At 38.2% G+C, this 17,393-nt stretch overlaps 1 protein-coding gene across 5 annotated transcripts; it reads right to left on the bottom strand.

The window, feature by feature from the left end:
- Positions 1-1,433: 1,433 nt before the first annotated feature.
- On the bottom strand, positions 1,434-10,659 carry LOC145789289 (E3 ubiquitin-protein ligase MBR2-like). 5 transcript variants are annotated; one of them, XR_014336298.1, is made up of 4 exons: positions 10,192-10,539; positions 3,855-4,489; positions 2,896-2,997; positions 1,434-2,817 (listed from the first exon to the last, which is right to left on the bottom strand). XR_014336298.1 is itself a non-coding variant. In XM_082879631.1 (3 exons), exons 1-3 carry the CDS (start codon positions 6,388-6,390, stop codon positions 2,716-2,718), a joined length of 273 nt encoding a protein of 90 aa, XP_082735757.1. In that variant the 5' UTR covers positions 6,391-8,251; the 3' UTR covers positions 1,434-2,715. The 5 variants fall into 5 exon arrangements, 1 of the variants encoding a protein (XP_082735757.1); XR_014336294.1 differs by having other exon boundaries at positions 2,896-4,489; positions 10,192-10,659; XR_014336297.1 differs by lacking the exon at positions 10,192-10,539 and having other exon boundaries at positions 3,855-4,627.
- Positions 10,660-17,393: the final 6,734 nt, after the last annotated feature.

Below are 17,393 nucleotides of genomic sequence, written 5' to 3'. Positions count from 1 at the left end.
TTCCAACTCATCAAAATCAAGAAGAGGAGGCTCTTCTTCATCTTCAACAATCATCTCAATTTTGACAATACTTTCAATGTCAACCGGATCATAGTTCTTCATTTTGTTGAAATACTTATAATTTTCACTTAAAAGTATGACTACTTAAACAAATATTCTATTAGTAAATGTATGACAAGGTCAATGGTTCATTTACCTATTCTTCAACCGCAAATTATAATGAATGTATACAAAATCATTAAACCTATGATGTTCCAATCTATTCCTTATCTCCGTATGTACACATTCAAAAACACTCCAATTCCTTTCACATTCAGAAGAGCTACTAGTTTGGCTAAGAATTCGAATAGCCAACTTTTGCAAATTCAGCGCACTATGGCCAAATAACCTCCACCGGCCGGTCCGGTCCACATTTCTAAACATTGGGTAATAGGCAAAGAAAGGATTGTATTTAATAAAATAAAAGGAGAAACACAACATAGCAAATAGTCCCCAACTTTCCAAACTACAAAGTGTTGGCAAGGTATTGACACTCGAAGAAGAACCTCCGCAAAATACTGTAAAAAAAATAAAATAAATAAAACTAGATGCTAACACTAAGGCCAATCTTTAACTGTTTCCTCATATGAAAATTTGAATCTTGATTTCTTCACTGCATCATCTAAAAATAGTTCATTGAGAAATCCTTGATGTCCCCTAAAGCCTTCTCCCAAAAGGCAACCCTTACCTTAACCAACTCAACTAAATCACTAATTCTAGTCCTCAAGGATGAAAACTTAATCATTGCGAGCTTTGATAGTGTCATTGCAAATTATTAATGAGTAATTGCCACATTAAATTTCCAACCTTCAATCCTTTAATTAGACCTATTTTTATAGTCATTTCAATCACAAGATTGAGACCTTTGGCTACCATACTAAATAGGAAAGGTAAAAAAATGATTATCTTATCTCAAACCATTGTAGATCCACTACAACAAAAAAGGATTTTTACGGCGCGCAATGTACGTCGTAAAAAGCCTTCTACGACGTGCAACACGCGTGTATTATGACCAGTCATGGAAAGTCGTTCACTTTCAACGACATGCTTCGTACGCTGTTAAAAACTATTTAACGGCAAATTTTGTGCATCGTCGTTACTTTTTCTACGACATGTTAGAATATGCCATTAAAAACTATTTAACAACAGATTTTGTGAGTCTTCGTTACTTTTTCTACGACTACTTTTGCACGCCGTTAATTGGTGAGACAAATAACAATGCTAATTGTGCGTCGTAAAATATGTAATACAACGACTTATTATGCCTGTTGTAGAATATGCAATTTTTTTTTTATATTTACTTTTAAATTCAGTAGGTTCTATTTGACCAATTTTATACAATCTAACAAATATTACAAACAAGTATCACAAAACATCAATCAACCACCAAAATATTGTTTGAAACATCAAAAAGAAACTATATCCATAAATTATAAACATTCAATAATTGTCTATATATTCCAAACATTCGAAAACTATATCCTTAAGTTCTAAACTGTACAAAATGTTTAAACCATCCAAAACTATGCATATCTAACTTTCTAAGCATATCGACAACTATTAAGAGATTATCTAAAACTATTGACAACAGTTCCTATAGTAGTTGCAGCTGCAGCTGTAGCAAATCCACTTGCTTCTATCACAGGGACGAGAGTGCCCGATGTATGTGTTAAGACACCTAAACCCGCTGCAATAGCTGGAGCAACTAACCCTGTTGCATTTCTTGTCTGCATGACAAACGAAACTTTACATAGGTACAAAAACCAACGACTTGGAGACAAAAATATTTCTTGAGGTATTAAGAAATGATCAAAAAAATTTAAAATATCAACAAAACATTTCCAAAATTAATAAAATAATTCAATGGCCCCATAAAAGCAATGTCATAATGAAAAATTAGCAAAAATTCAATATCTTAATAGTTTGCTACTAAATCCAGGGCATAAGAAGCTCAAGAGAAAAATCAAATTTAAAAAGAGGAAGAGGTGAAATTAATCTACTTCAATGAAAACAAAGAAAAAACTAAAAATTTGTGATTATTAGTAATATTCGTGCATTCCTAATATTTTAGCAACATCCCATGAAAGGATTTTCCAAAATGTCTGACATTACATTTATTCAGGTTATGATCAACCAAGTTCAAATGGGTCATGTCATTGTGCTAATGACCTTTTGTGGAATTTGGAAAGGTCCAAATGTTTACTATTAAGCACAAACTAAATAACACATGTTTACAACAAGAAATATCCTAAACTAAATAATGTTTACTATATGAATTTTTCCATCTAAAAATATCAAAGAAATAACTTAATTCAGTAATTTGAAACTTTATTCGTCTAATCAAAATAGTTCCATCGACTTCTCATATCAACAGCTACTACATTTTTACAATCCTAAAGCAATTTTAAAAAGCAAATACGCAAAACTACATTAAAAGCAGGTCATTTCAAGAGCTGATATAGCAAGATTCTCATCAAATCTAACACACTAAAGAGGATGCCTAAAATGCAAATTTCTTTAGACACCGTTTTCCATCATATGATAATCATAGACATGTTCTTTATTTTTCAGGTATCAATCACAGATGAAAGCTTATACCTTTTTTGGGTCACATCAGAGAGGCAAGATATGGTAATAACTTACAAGACAGATGCAAAAGGTTCTTTCTTCATGATTTCAATCTGAATAGATCTTTGTTTCTGCCAAACACTTTGAAATCATATCTTCAGACAAGCCAGTGTTGACATTCCCTATCCTTTCTCCTAGAGCAAGAAGTTCCTGTCCAAAGCCAACTTCACATTAGTAATAGTTGGGGAAGACTAAAAAATGACTTTTTAAACAGTTAAATTTAACCACCTCATAACTCATGTCGTTGATGTCTAGTCTCATGTCTCCATATTCATCAGAAAAATTCCTGGAACTGGCATACAATGACGAGGGATTCATCATTATGAAATCCTGCAAAGATAAAAATGAATTCAAGTCACTAGCTGATCACAACTTGGGATAAATACATAGTAACTGTTGCCCATATCAAAGGATGACCCAAGAATTCATTCATGTACATGTACCTACATCCTTGTCCAAGAATCCAAAATTTTACTTATTTTATTTTTAATTATAGCTTAATTACTATCTTATCAATATTTAATTTCTTATTTTTAGGGAGTAGTTTCCTATTTTGTATTAGGAATTTATTTGGTAGATGAATATACTCCACATACTCTGTTATTTGTCCTCTTATCTCTCAAAACTCAACATAAAGTACCAAGGCTTCATGTTTCAATCAATAACAAGTTGGTTATCTCTCAAAACTCAACATAAAAGTACCAGGGCTTCATGTTTCAATCAATAACAAGTTGGCTATCTCTCAAAACTCAACATAAAAATACCAATGCTTCATGTTTCAATCAATAACAAGTTGGGATTACCACATGACCTTGCCCAGAAATACTGGTTAAATACGTAGTCAAAATTAATAGTCGACTTCTAATGGAACTTGTCCATGTACACAATAATGTACTCAATGGGGGAGTGAGTACAAATCTTTGTAGAAACTATCAGTCCATTTTGACTAAAAATATGGAAGTGTAGTTCTTTATGTCCAAAAAAAAAAAAAAAGCATGGTGTGGTCATATGAATTAGAATTCAATTGATGAGAGACAGAAGTACACTACAACTTCATCATAACATTATCTCAGTAGCTCACAAACGTATGAAAAGAATATGGATTTCTGCTGACAACACAAATTAAAACTATCAAAACTGGTACAAGTCTACTTAATATGAAAGGAAAAGAACATATAATGATGTACCTGAATTTAATTTGACTTTACCGAAAAGAATTGCTTTGATTTACTATTTGCACTTTATGCTTTATACAATATCATAGTGTGGTGCAAGTGTTGTAGTCATTATCTCTCTCAAAACACAAAACCCACCTAGGATTAACAGAGAATTATGCAATTAAGGCAATTAACAAAAAAAAAATAATAATAATAAGGCCTTACTTCATCCCCTCCGATTCTACCATGTCACTTAGTTGCAGAAGGCGCAATCATAGAAAGACAAAATGTGGGTTGTCACTCGCTATCACATTCTCATAAAGCATGTTTTACACTAAAAATATGAATGGTAGAGACCTCTAACAATTTTTCTTCCTCTTCTTCTTCTTCTTTTAATGTTGAAACCTAACAATTATCAAGTGGGAATTCAATCCAAATCACTAACAGTTAAGAGGGTACATTTTCTTTAAGTAACTAGTTATCTACACAACTAAACACCCCCTAATTCTGCCCAAAAACCACTTCCAGGTGAATTTTGAGTGGTTTTGTTGTTCTCCTATTGGATAGAAAACTTCCCTTTCTTTGCTCTTCGTTAGTTCATCCCTTCGATGATTTTGGCTTTGTAAACAATGCCCCACCTAGCTGAATAAGCGTAAGAAAGTTACCTGGAAAAAAAGAGAAAAAGGCAAGGTGCACATTCAAGTGAAATCAACGTTAACAAACAAAGATATCAACTTATGATTAAGGAAAATAAATAATAACAATATTCCAAAACACTAATGATGTAGAAAAAATAGCATCCTAAGAGAATATTCAAGTAGAGTTGAGTTGACAAAATAAAGAACAATTCATGAATCAAGGCCGCTATTAAAAATTCACATCACAATGTTGTAGTTAAACAAGACAATCACTTGAAAGAAAAAATCTCCATAGATGAAAATTTGTAAATCAATATGTTTCTAAGCAAAATGAAGCTATAATATTACAAGGATGTTGTAGACCGCCCGAACTCCGCTCTTCGCGCGCGAGGGCGGAAATCGTTTTGTTCTTAGCTACTACAGTTTGTACTCGTGTCACGGTTCTGAATCTAATCTCACAAAGTGCAATGTGAGACTGATAAATTACCAAAGAGTCCAAATCCGGCAAATCATTTTAGAAAACTAATTTTTATAAAGAAATGCCAAACATGAACATGGACTGCTTTGCCAGATACAGAGTCGCCACCTAAATGTTTTATTTTTAGGAAATTTAGGAAACCCTGACTCGTGCCTAAGGCCACGTGTCCGTCATCACCAAAGTTTCCTCGGCTCGGGAACTTGGGTACGAGAGGGGAAGGTCATGCAATGAGCACTCCCGCTCGCCCGATCAAAAGATTGGCCTTTACTAAGCATGGTATGTTGTTTTTTTAAAACACGTGTTCTTATTCCGGTTATTAACCTAGAATTACTATGTGATGCATGCAGCATATAAGTATAGACTAGATCGCCTAAGTTGGAACAAATCATCTCGTGTTTGTTTGAGAAAATGATTTGAAGTTTACTACTCGTAAGTAGGCTAAGTCGTAGATTTTGCCACCCTCAAGTGGGCTTAAAATGCACAGTTTGATGAATTGTTCCAATTCAAGCAATCCAACCTTCATCTACAGGCATTCATGCAGTTAATCACTTAAGCAGTTAGCCTCATGGCAAGCATGCTAACATGGCAGCACTCACACTCATGCAAGGATGCTAAAGCATAAACACTTCCAGTGTACTCTGAGCCAAAATAGAGAACTAGTTAGAAATCACGCATGATCCTAGTTCATGTTAAGATGGCTAATGCAACACATGCAAAGATGCAATTAAATAGGCTCGGCTATCTAAAGATGGCATGTGAAATGCAACTTGATAACATGTTGTTGAACACGTATCCAAGTAAATGTATTGAAATACAATGCAGTTTGTATGATGCGCCGAGCCCGGTGCATGCAATACCGATGAATGAATGCACGCATGTGAGCATAAGTATGTTAAACAAAATATGCCCTAAAACTAACCATCGTAAGCGGTTAAGTAAAAGGGAGAAAGAAATAGGGGTTGGAAGACATGCATCACACACACACACGCTTATTACAACAGTTGGCCCTCTCGACGGAGGGTCCGAATAAGGAGCTAACTAGCTAATCTAAGCTAATTAAACTAATTATTACATCACAAAACTAATTAACTAACAAGCTAACTAATTAAGTACAAAACGAAGCTAATGAACTAACAAGTTAACTAACTAGTTATTACAACACAAATAAGCAGCTAAACGCGTTAACTACTTAAGTACAAAATCAAAATATTAACTAGCTAAGCAAATTAGCTAAGTAAAGCAGTAAAGAAATGTCCTCAGAGCGAGAAGGGCATGCATGCTCAGTTGCCTTGTTCGGAAATCTACCGCGATGCCCCAATTTGCCTCTATTTGCAATTGTTCTCAGAACCTTGCACAAAGCTCCAAAAAGCTTCTAACTCACCTTAGGGACCCTCAAGGGGGCTGTCGACCACCTAAGGGTGTTGCCAGTCACTGGCCGACCACTTGCCATTGCTGCAGACCAAAAAAAGTGGTCGGCCAGCTAGTTTTTCTGGTTAGCCGACCAGTTTTGCTGCCATACTTCCAGTTTGTTGCAACAAAGAACAAGAAGGGGCATGTCAATATATTTGCAATGCATGTGTGCACAACCACCCTCCCTATTATTTCATAAGCTCAAAAGAGTGCGGTTCTTGACCCTCGGGCCACCAATCACGCATCTCAATGCATGATGGCCGAGAAGCCAAATTGCACAATTCAATGTAAAATGAATGCACATATAAACACATAAAGTCTTGAACTCTATCATGTATGATCAAGAGCGTCGGCGACCAAGAAATGAGGCACATTTCATCACTTCAAGTATGAAACGTCCCTCGTTTCTCATGTTTGGACTAACACCCAATCCAAACACAATGCAAGCAACAACATGCATAACACAATGCAATGTAACATGGCATACACAATGCAAAGAACAACATGACATACACAATGCAATGTAACATAAGCATGCAAACAATATGGCATACACAATGCTAAGAACAACATGACATACTCAATGCAATGTGACATAAGTATGCAAACAAAATGGCATACACAATGCTAAGAATAATATGGCATACTCAATGCAATGTGACATAAGCATGCAAACAACATGCAAGTAAACATGCTAAATGGACTTAAACCGAATGTAGATAGACCTCAGCCATGCCCAAAACAGTGGCCATAATGCTAAGAAATGAAGGCACGAAAGCATATACAAGCATGCACATGCATTGGCCTATCAACTAGGCCTCAGAGCACAACCCCCAAGAGTGCTCAAGGAGTGATAAACATGGGAGTGTAACAACACTATAAACTCTGAAATAAGGTATGAAATGATGCCAAATCATTCAAACAATACAAGCATTGCATGTTAGGGTCTTAAAGCATGAAAGCTAACAAAGAGGACTATTCTAGGGACATGCAATACATGGCACAAATGCATGAACCAGCAACAAACAGAGCTCAAGTAGGTCAAAATAAAGACCAAAACATGCTAAGATGGGAGCTCAAAAGTCTAGGCATGCAAGCATACAAGCTAGGCCATAAGCTAGGCAACAATGTATAACCCTTAAAGGCATTCAAAGCATGAAAGAAGTGGGAACATAGCAATGCTACAAGCTCTGAAATATCATGATAAATGATGCCAAATCATACACACGATGCAAATGAAGCATGCTAGGAGACTCAAAGCTTGAAACTAGCTAGGCCAATTGCACTACTGCTATGCAATACATGAAGCATATGGCCAATACAACCCACAACAGTCCTAGAACATGTCAAAATGATACTAAAACATGCATGGACTAAAGCCAAAGTAAGCTAGCATGGTGAGCATGAAGCATGAAATATGCAAGGCCAAAAGGGAGGATTACACTGCACCTACTAGGACCAAGCATGAGATGACTTCGCCAACAAAAATTAGAATTATATCATGGTAAAATAATCCCAAAAACATACTGAAATGATAGCTCACAAACTTAGGCATAAAAGCATACACAATGGCTCATGTTTAAGGCATAAAGCACAAACTCTCCAACGCATTGAAAAAGTGACAAATGCAAGTGTATGACCACACTACATGTACTGAAATCATATTTCAAATGATACCAAATCATGAAAATAGTCCAAGTAATGCATGCTAATGGACTCAATACACAAGGCTAGTAAACAAGATTGAACCATGGTTATACCAAGCAATGCATGCATGACCAAAACAACACAAATCAGAGCTAGAGCATGCTAAAATATGGACAAAAACTTCTTAGAGTTAAGCCAAAAGCATGCTAGAATGATAGTCTAAAACATGATACACATTAGGCTAGTAAATGGAAATGCACTACAAGTGCATGAAGCATGCATGGGACTATGAAACCAACCCAAAACAGATCTAAGGCATGTTAAAACAGCACCAAAAACCTACTGAGATGGACCCAAAACATGCTAGAAAGACATGCTCAAACATGAGGCACATAAAGCTAGTTTGCAACATTTACACTACAAGTATATAAAGCATGCATGAGGTGACAAAACCAAACCAAAACAGTGGTATGTTATGTCAAAATAACCCCAAATACATGCTAAGATGGAGCCAACATAAGCTTAACAAACATGCTCAAAGATGAGGCAAATGAAGCAAGCATACAAAACACAAGGAGAGGGGATGACCCTCTTCTATTTGGGACCTCAAAACACCATTTCTACCACTGAAATTCCTCTGAGTTTCAGCGGTGAGAAGGCCAAAACAAGGTGGTCCCAATAGCTTAAAAAGATGGTACAAAACAAATCCAAACAAGGCCTAAGAGGGGGTAGACTACCCCCAACACAAAAGAGACCTTAAACAAACATGTTAAGCATACAAAATTAGAACTTTTTGTAGTTTAAAGTCAAGCCAAAATAAGCATGCAAATAGGTCCAAAAGCTTAGACAAAATATAGCTTTAAAGGACTAGTTGACTCACCCTTGTAGAACCACTTCAAAGCTACAACTCCAGCAGCTTTTCTGAGCTCAAACCAAACCAAAAACTCCAAAACCAGCTCCTAAGTGCCTCAGCAACAAAAAGGTGGTGTTTCACTATGTGTTTGTGTGACAAAGTGTGAAGAAACTACACTTTAAGGCACAAAAATGAAAGAGATGGAGAATTATAGAGATAGAGTGATATGTATAGCTCAAGCACCAAAATCTGAACCTAAGGCAAAAGGGGGGAGGTTCTCTTTTATAGAGAACCAAAGTTCAATCTTGTTGAACAAGCTTAGGCCTTCAAGCCATCCCTCCATACACGTGTATGGAGGATGGTTTCTGTGCCCTCCAGCTGTCACAGCTGGCAAGAAAAGATCTCCAGGAAACTGTTGGAAAGCCGGTCGGCCAGTTACTTGCAGTGGTCAACCGACCACTTTTTCTGGTCGGCAAGAAGAGAAAGTGGTCGGCCAGCCACTTTTCTGGTCGGCCAGCTCATTTTTCTGGTCGGCAGGCAAAATTCTGCTTTCCAGGTCCAACTTCAAATGGCCATAACTCCTTCATCTGGACTCCTTTTCAGGTCATTATTGTGTCTAAATTGAAGCCCCGGAAGTAACCTTTCCAATGGTGGCATCCTTGCATCAAAATTTCAACTGTGCAAAAAGTCATGCCTGTTTTGGTGAAGCCACTCAGTTTCGATCCTACCCGGATTCATGCCGAACTTCTCCTCAACTAGTTTTCTTCTCTTCTCTCTCATTTTCTTCAACTCCAAACCCCTAAGCAAGGTGTTTTGAAAGATTTTTCAAATATTTCATCTCTCTTTCATTCATTTCCAATTTATCCTTGCTTAGTTTACCGAAAAGCGCAACATTTAACGAAATGTGAGCCTCGGAACATCGTAGGAACTTTGTTTCAAAAATATTTTGAAATAGAGGGTTTTAAGGTCTAAAAACCATTCAAAATAGCTTTGGTCCAAAATGGGTGTGAGGTTAGAATTTGACTCTTCTCTTGCCGAAGGAATCGAACCTTTGCACTGCACAATTTTCAACACCAAGTAAACCATCAGTAACGCCCAAGTCTTAAGGACGGTCAAAAATGGGGTGTCTACAGATGTCTTCCAACAATGGCCTACATAGGGGAACAAGACATCTTTTTTGAAGGAGTTCAGAATAGAGAGCAAGGGAAAATTCAAAAAAGAGGCAGAGCAATGATGGGGAGGCAAAGAATGATATGCTCAATAAGTGTGGGCCAATCAGAATAAAGAACCATAAATGGAGTTCAGTCTCAAATTTTAAAATGGGTAGCTTGGATGTAATACCTTGGACTAATCCTCCAAGTGACAAGACAGACAACTATGAAAAGGTGATCAGTCGGCATGAATGATGAATCCTGAATTTTCACAAATAAGCGGGTGGTGGTTCTTTGTCCGAAATGTCAATCGGATCCATTGATTTTGAGATGTCATCAACTGAAAATGGAATGCTGTACCATGAATAATAGGCAAAATATCAGTGGCCAACAGCACAAAAATATGGCCTTCAGTGAAGTGATGAAAATGCTACAAATTTTAAAGATAACAAAAAGAAAAGTGCACACACACACACACACTCATATGATTTAATCTGTCTTTAACCTTGAATCGTTATCCAGCAAAAAAGAATTGCTGACAACATTGTTTGAATCTTTAGTCATCAGCACCCTCATGTTGGATATTACCTGTCAATCAAAATATCACATAGCAGAAGTCACCCTAGTCAGTAACACTTTTAAGGCTCTTTTTGATCCATCAACAACATTTAAAATGAAAGAAGTCTATGCCAGATTATAGTGGTAGAAATGTTGACCCTTTTTATCCAAGCAAATCACCAACACATAAAATGAAATGAATATGCTTTGTTGGAAATAAAAAGCTATAACAAACACCTTAAAACAACTTGGAAGAAAATTGGGGAAGAACTTTCACTCATATTTCTCTCATTACATTCTCATTCCACTAATAGATAGATTACATGGTTGTATATAATATCCTCAAACTAACTCTTGACAATCTACCATTAAGACAATACTAAGACCTACTTACTCCAATAATTTGTAACAACCACATCACTGATGCCCGTTAACGTATCACTAATGTCTTAACACATTGACTCTAGTGGAAGCCACATTGACTCTTTGACCTATAGCCCCATTCCCATTATTTCTGATAGTTGAAATAATTATCACATCCTCCTCACCACCTTGAAACCCATCAACTGAGGGAACACTCACAAAGAAGTCACTCTCTACATCTGTATTGTATGCTGTTCCAAGTTTCTCTTGAATTGCAATAACCTGAGCATTGTATGGTGATATCACACCAATGCTAACCCTCTGTTTTAAGGCAATGGATTTTATAATGGGACAAATAAATAGTCAGTTCTGCAATTCAATGGTCAAAAAGCAGAACAGTTAGGAAAAATGTCTTTGTTTGCTATTTCTTTGATTTTTTCCCAAAATCAAACTAAACTAACCCAACCCAAAAAACCAAAGGCAGACTCATTTTAATTGAACCCATATAATGAAACACCAATACTCAAAATTTCTGCAGTTTGATTAATTTTTCCTGCATTTTCTTGGCCCCCAAAGAGAAATAACAATCAATAAAAAATGAGGAAATCTTCTTACCTTCATCTTGGCAACTTTGAGTCGAAAAATCTCAATGACCATAAGCATCAACAATCGATGATTTAACAAAAAAGCATATGAATGTGGATATATATATATATATATATACACGATACCTTTTCAATGAGAGTAACGATGATGGTTCAGGTAATGGCCTTTTCAGCGTTATCAGAGTAACCTTGAGCACAAGCCTCTCGTCTGGTGAGATCTTCACCGATGGTTAGTTTCTGTGGAGCCTGGATTTGAAGCCGCCATGGTTGAGATCGCTTCGTGTTGCAGATCTCTGCGTGACAATGGCCTTCGCACCCTGGATGAGATGAAGAGGAAGACGAAACGTGATAGAGGTGGCGGGGGAGGGAGATTGAGGACGACAGTGGTGACGATGGAGGGCGCGCAATGCACAGCTATCGTCCATTCTCTCTTTATCTCTCTCTCTCTCTCTCTCTCTCTCTCTCTCTATGTCTGTTCTCTGTCTAATCTGAAGGATCAAAACACTAATCAAATCAAAATCAAACCCAAGGTTGAATTGAAGAAGACGGAGACATGACCTAGGGTTTTTACACAGCTATACAAATATACGATTATTATAAATAAAATAAAAAAAGAGGAGGTGAGAGGAGAGGTAAGGTGGTCGGTAGTTCGTCGAGAGAGAATGATGGCAAGAGAAGAGATGGTCGGTGGTCAGCAGCGTCTCGATGGCGGTGGTTACAAGAGAAGAGGGACGAAAGAGAATGGGTAGACGAGAGGCAGAGAACACTGAGAGAGAGTAACGTGTATATTTTTTTTTTTGGCAAAATGGCGCCACAAAATTTTATTTTAGCGCCTTTATTTTTTTAACATACAATTCATGACATGCATTGTGCATCGTAAAAAGACAATACTTTTAACGGCCGGTGACATGTAAGTCGTAAAAAGTATAATATTTTTAAAGGCGGGCATTGTGTGCGTCATGAAAAATATTCACTTTTCACGGCTGGCGTATGTGCGTCATATATAATTGATTTATTAACGGCACGCCATATGCACGTCGTAGAAAGTTTTATTATTTACGGCGTGCATTGCAAGCCGTAAAAAAATCATCGTTATTATCATTCACGGCTTACGCAATAGACACACCGTGGTTGGAAAAGTATTTACGACGTGAAAAAAAAGCAAGTCGTAAAAGTGAGAAACTACGGCATGCATTTATTGTATGTCGTTGATGTGGTGTCGTAAAAAATCAGTTTTGTTGTAGTGATCTATCTTTCAGGACTAACCCAATAATCAAAATTAAAAAAAGATGCGCAAAATATCTATGAATTCCTTTACTCAGCCACACCATTTACTATCAAAATTACATCTTATACCAAATCTAATTAACAAGAAATCACAATTAACACAGCCATAAACTTTTTCAAATTCAACTTTTAAAATCATCCATTTGTTTCAACTTTTCTTCCAATGATCTACTACCTCATTAGTTGTAAGAATTCTATCAAATATTTGTCGTTCACCAACAAAATCTGGAAAACACAATCAACCATTCTTATAGGCCTAAATTCCTTAAACTTTGAACAATAATATTATGATCCATCATATTTTCTTTTACAATATTTATTGGCATCACTGAAATAAAAACACAAAATTCATAATGGAATGATTAAAGCAATTAGGGGTGTGCGCGGTGCGGGTCGGTGCGGTTTAAGAGAAAAATAGAAACCGTATGCGCGGGTGGCAGATTAATAAAAGTGTCACTAGAATTTGCCATTTTCCTTATCAAAAACAGGCGGTTCGGTTGGCAAATAATGACGGATTTGCCTTGGCGGTTCGGACGGATTGGCGGTTTATAAAAAATATAATTCAAATTACAAAACTTAAATCAAAGAGTAAAAAAAAGACGAGAGATGCTGTGATGTTAAGCATCTTGCGAAGCTTTCTTCTGATGCAGCAAATGTAGCAACAACATGATAATATCAACGACTATGCCATCAGTTCATTACAAGCATCTGTGGAAGCTACAATAATCAAATACAATACATAAAATTAATATCATTCAGGGTTTACAATATATTAAAAATGTTTACTGTTAAAAAGTATTTAGATTGAAAAGTGAGCTGATGCAAGTTTGCAATATGGCTAGAAAAAAAAAAAGATTGAAAAGTGAATTGGAATCCAACTTTATTTTGGATTACTGACATCTTGAATTCCCCTCGAGCCGTAATGTAATACTATATTCTAAGGTATAGAACAACAAACAAACTTAAGTAAAAAAGAATTTTTAGAATCTTGTAAAACATGATTTAATAGCGGTGCAGGTCGGTGCGGTTTGGAAGAAAAATAGAAACCGGCAGATTGATAAAACTGTCAATAGAATTTGTCATTTTTCTTACCAAAAACCGACGGTTCGATTGGCAAATAATAACGAATTTACCTTGACGGTGCAGTTCGGTACGATTTTAGCGATTTCGACGGTATTATGCACACCCCTAAAAGCAATACAGTTATGACAAATTATATAATAAACAAAATATGACGCAATGAAGGGGCTTCTACTTTTGGAATTTAATACTGCAACAATAAAGGCAGAATTGAAGCCTATTGGAGTAAAATTCAGCATGAACCTAACAAATATTCATTTATTATATTCCAAGCACTTTTCATAAAAAGGGCAGGCAAACCCAGTATTATTGCCGATAATAATAAAAAAAAATAAAAATAATAGGGAGCTTTTTTGATAAATCCATTTTCTAAGAGCTTTATTCCATCTAACCCATATTCTTTTTGACTATTCCATTAGGTCCAATTTGAGATAAGAAGACCAAAATACCCTTTTCATCTACTTATGTTACATTTAGTTTACATTATTTTCTTATGTTTCAATAAGTCCTATGGGTGACATAATTACCAAAATACCCTTAATGTGAATGTTCACACCGTCAATATAAATGTTTATATCGTCAATGTGTAGGGGCCCAGCTTATGTCGATCCTCGTGGGTGCTCGAAAAAATTCGAGTCGGGCCGGCCCACAAGCCAAAAAAATAGGTCCGACCCGACCCGTTGATAATATGAATATTCACATTGACAAGTTAATATTCACATTGATATGAGTGTAAAATTGGCCTGCGGCCCGTGGACGGCCCGAAACCAGCCCGTCGCCCGAGGCGGGCCCGTTCACAATATGAATATTCACATTGACATATTAACATTAACATTAACATTGACAAGAGTGTAAAATTGGCCCATGACCTGTGGGCAGCCCGAAGCCCGGGCCCGGGCCCGGGTCGGGGCGGGCCCGGTCCGACCCGTTGACAATGTGAATATTCACATTGACATGTTAACATTCACATTGATAGGAGTGTAAAATTAGCCCGCGGCCTGTGGCCGGCCCGAAACTTGCCTACGGCTCGTGGGCTGCCCTGGGCGGGCCCGGCCCGACCCGTTGATAATGCAAATATTCACATTGACATGTTAACATTCACATTGATAAGAGTATAAAATTAGCCCGCGCCCCATGGCTGCCCGAAACTAGCCCACCGCCCGTGGGCGGCCCGGGGTGGGCCCGACCCGGCCTGTTGACAATGTGAATATTCACATTGACATATTAACATTCACATTGATAAGAGTGTAAAATTGACTCGCGTCCCATGGGCGGCCCGGGGCGAGCCCAGTCCGGCCCGTTGACAATGTGAATATTCACATTGACATATTAACATTCACATTAATAGGAGTGTAAAATTGGCCCGTGGCCTGTGGGCGGCCCGAAGCCCGCCCGCTGCCCAGGGCGGGCCCGGCCCGGCTCGTTGACAATATGAATATTCACATTGACATATTAACATTAACATTGATAAGAGTGTAAAATTAGCCCGTGACCCGTGGGCAGCCCGAAGCCCGGCCCCGGGCCGACGCGGGCCCGACCCGTTGACAACGTGAATATTTACATTGACATATTAACATTCACATTGATAAGAGTGTAACATTAGCCCGTGCCCCGTGGCTGCCCGAAACATGCCCACGGCCCGTGGACAGCTCGAGGCGGCCCCGGCCAGGCCTGTTGACAATGCGAATATTCACATTGACATGTTAACATTCACATTGATAAGAGTGTAAAATTGACTCACGTCCCATGGGCGGCCCGAAGCCCGTGGGTAGCCCAGGGTGGCTCGGGTTTGGGTTCGGGCCTATTCCGGGCCGCGGGCGAGTTTCGGGCAACGGACAAGTTTTACACTCCTATCAATGTTAATGTTAACAAGTCAATGTGAATATTCACATTGTCACGGGTCGGGCCAAGCCCGCCTCGGGCTGCGATCGGGCTTCGGGCCACCCACGGGCTACTGGCCAATTTTACACTCCTATCAATGTGAATGTTAACATGTCAATGTGAATATTCACATCGCCAACGGGTCGAGCCCGCCCTGGCCCGAGGTCGGCCTTCGGGCTGCCCATGGGTCACGGGCCAATTGTACACTCTTATCAATGTGAATGTTAACATGTCAATGTGAATATTCACATTGTCAACAGGGTTGGGCCGGGCCCGCCCCGGGCCGCCCACGGGCCGTGGATGGGTTTCGGGCAGCCACGAGGCGCAGGCTAATTTTACACTCCTATCAATTTGCATGTTAACATGTCAATGTGAATATTCACATTGTCACGAGTCGGGCCAAGCCCGACTCGGGCTGCGGTCGGGCTTCGGGCCGCCCACGGGCTGCGGGCCAATTTTACACTCTTATCAATGTGAATGTTAACATGTTAATGTGAATATTCACATTGTCAACAGGCCGGGCCGGGCCCGCCCCGGGCCGCGGGCGGGCTTTTGGCCGTCCATGGACCGCGGGCCAATTTTATACTCTTATCAATGTGAATGTTAACATGTCAATGTGAATATTCACATTGTTAACGGGCCGGACCGGGCCCGCCCATGGGCCGCGGGCGAGTTTCGCCCTGCCACGGGACGGGGGCCAATTTTACACTCCTATTAATGTGAATGTTAACATGTTAATGTGAATATTCACATTGTCAACGGGCCGAGTCGGGCCCGCCCTGGGCTGCTGTCTAGTTTTATACTCTTATCAATGTGAATGTTAACATGTCAATGTGAACATTCACATTGTCAACAGGCCGGGCCGGGCCCGCCAACGGGCCGTAGGCAGGTTTCGGGCAGCTACGAGGCGCGTGCTAATTTTACACTCCTATCAATGTGAATGTTAACATGTCAATGTGAATATTCACATTGTCAACGGGCCGGACCGGGCCCGCCCTGGCTGGCGGGCGGGTTTCGGGCCGCCCACGGGCCAATTTACATTCCTACAAATGTGAATTTTAAAATATGAATGTTCACATCATTAAATTGCTAATCGTTGAAAAAATATTTATAAGGGTATCAAAATTAAATATAAGGGCATAAGTGTCCAAGAAAATAGTGTAAATCAAGAAAATGGACTTTATGGAATAAAACTATACATACATGGGACTAAATGGGTTAAAGAATTCCTTCATGGACTTCTTGGGTTAAAACACTTCTAAATTAGACTTATCAATAAAAATCCCAAAATAATAATAAAAAAACCCTTGTGATATTATTATTCATATCAAGTACCTTCAAAACACTCCCACCCAAAATTACCAATAGGATCTACTAAGGTCTTGTTTGAGAATAGATTTTTTTAGTAATTTTTTAATTTTTTTGATTAAAATATGATGTAAAAAAATTAATATGTTTGTGATGATTTTTTAAATTTTAAAAAAAATGTGCAAAAAATAGAGAGAAAATAAAATCTTTGACTTTTTTGTATGGGTTATTGGTTTTTTTATTTTTTTAGTGACTTTTTAACTTTTTGACTAAAACAAGGTTTTTTTTTTAAGGCCCCTGGTATTATGAT

The sequence above is a fragment of the Camellia sinensis genome, chromosome 7, assembly GCF_055761805.1.
Source record: "Camellia sinensis isolate YWXY chromosome 7, ASM5576180v1, whole genome shotgun sequence".
Taxonomy (NCBI): Eukaryota; Viridiplantae; Streptophyta; class Magnoliopsida; order Ericales; family Theaceae; genus Camellia; species Camellia sinensis.
This window is presented reverse-complemented; position numbering and strand designations above follow the sequence as displayed.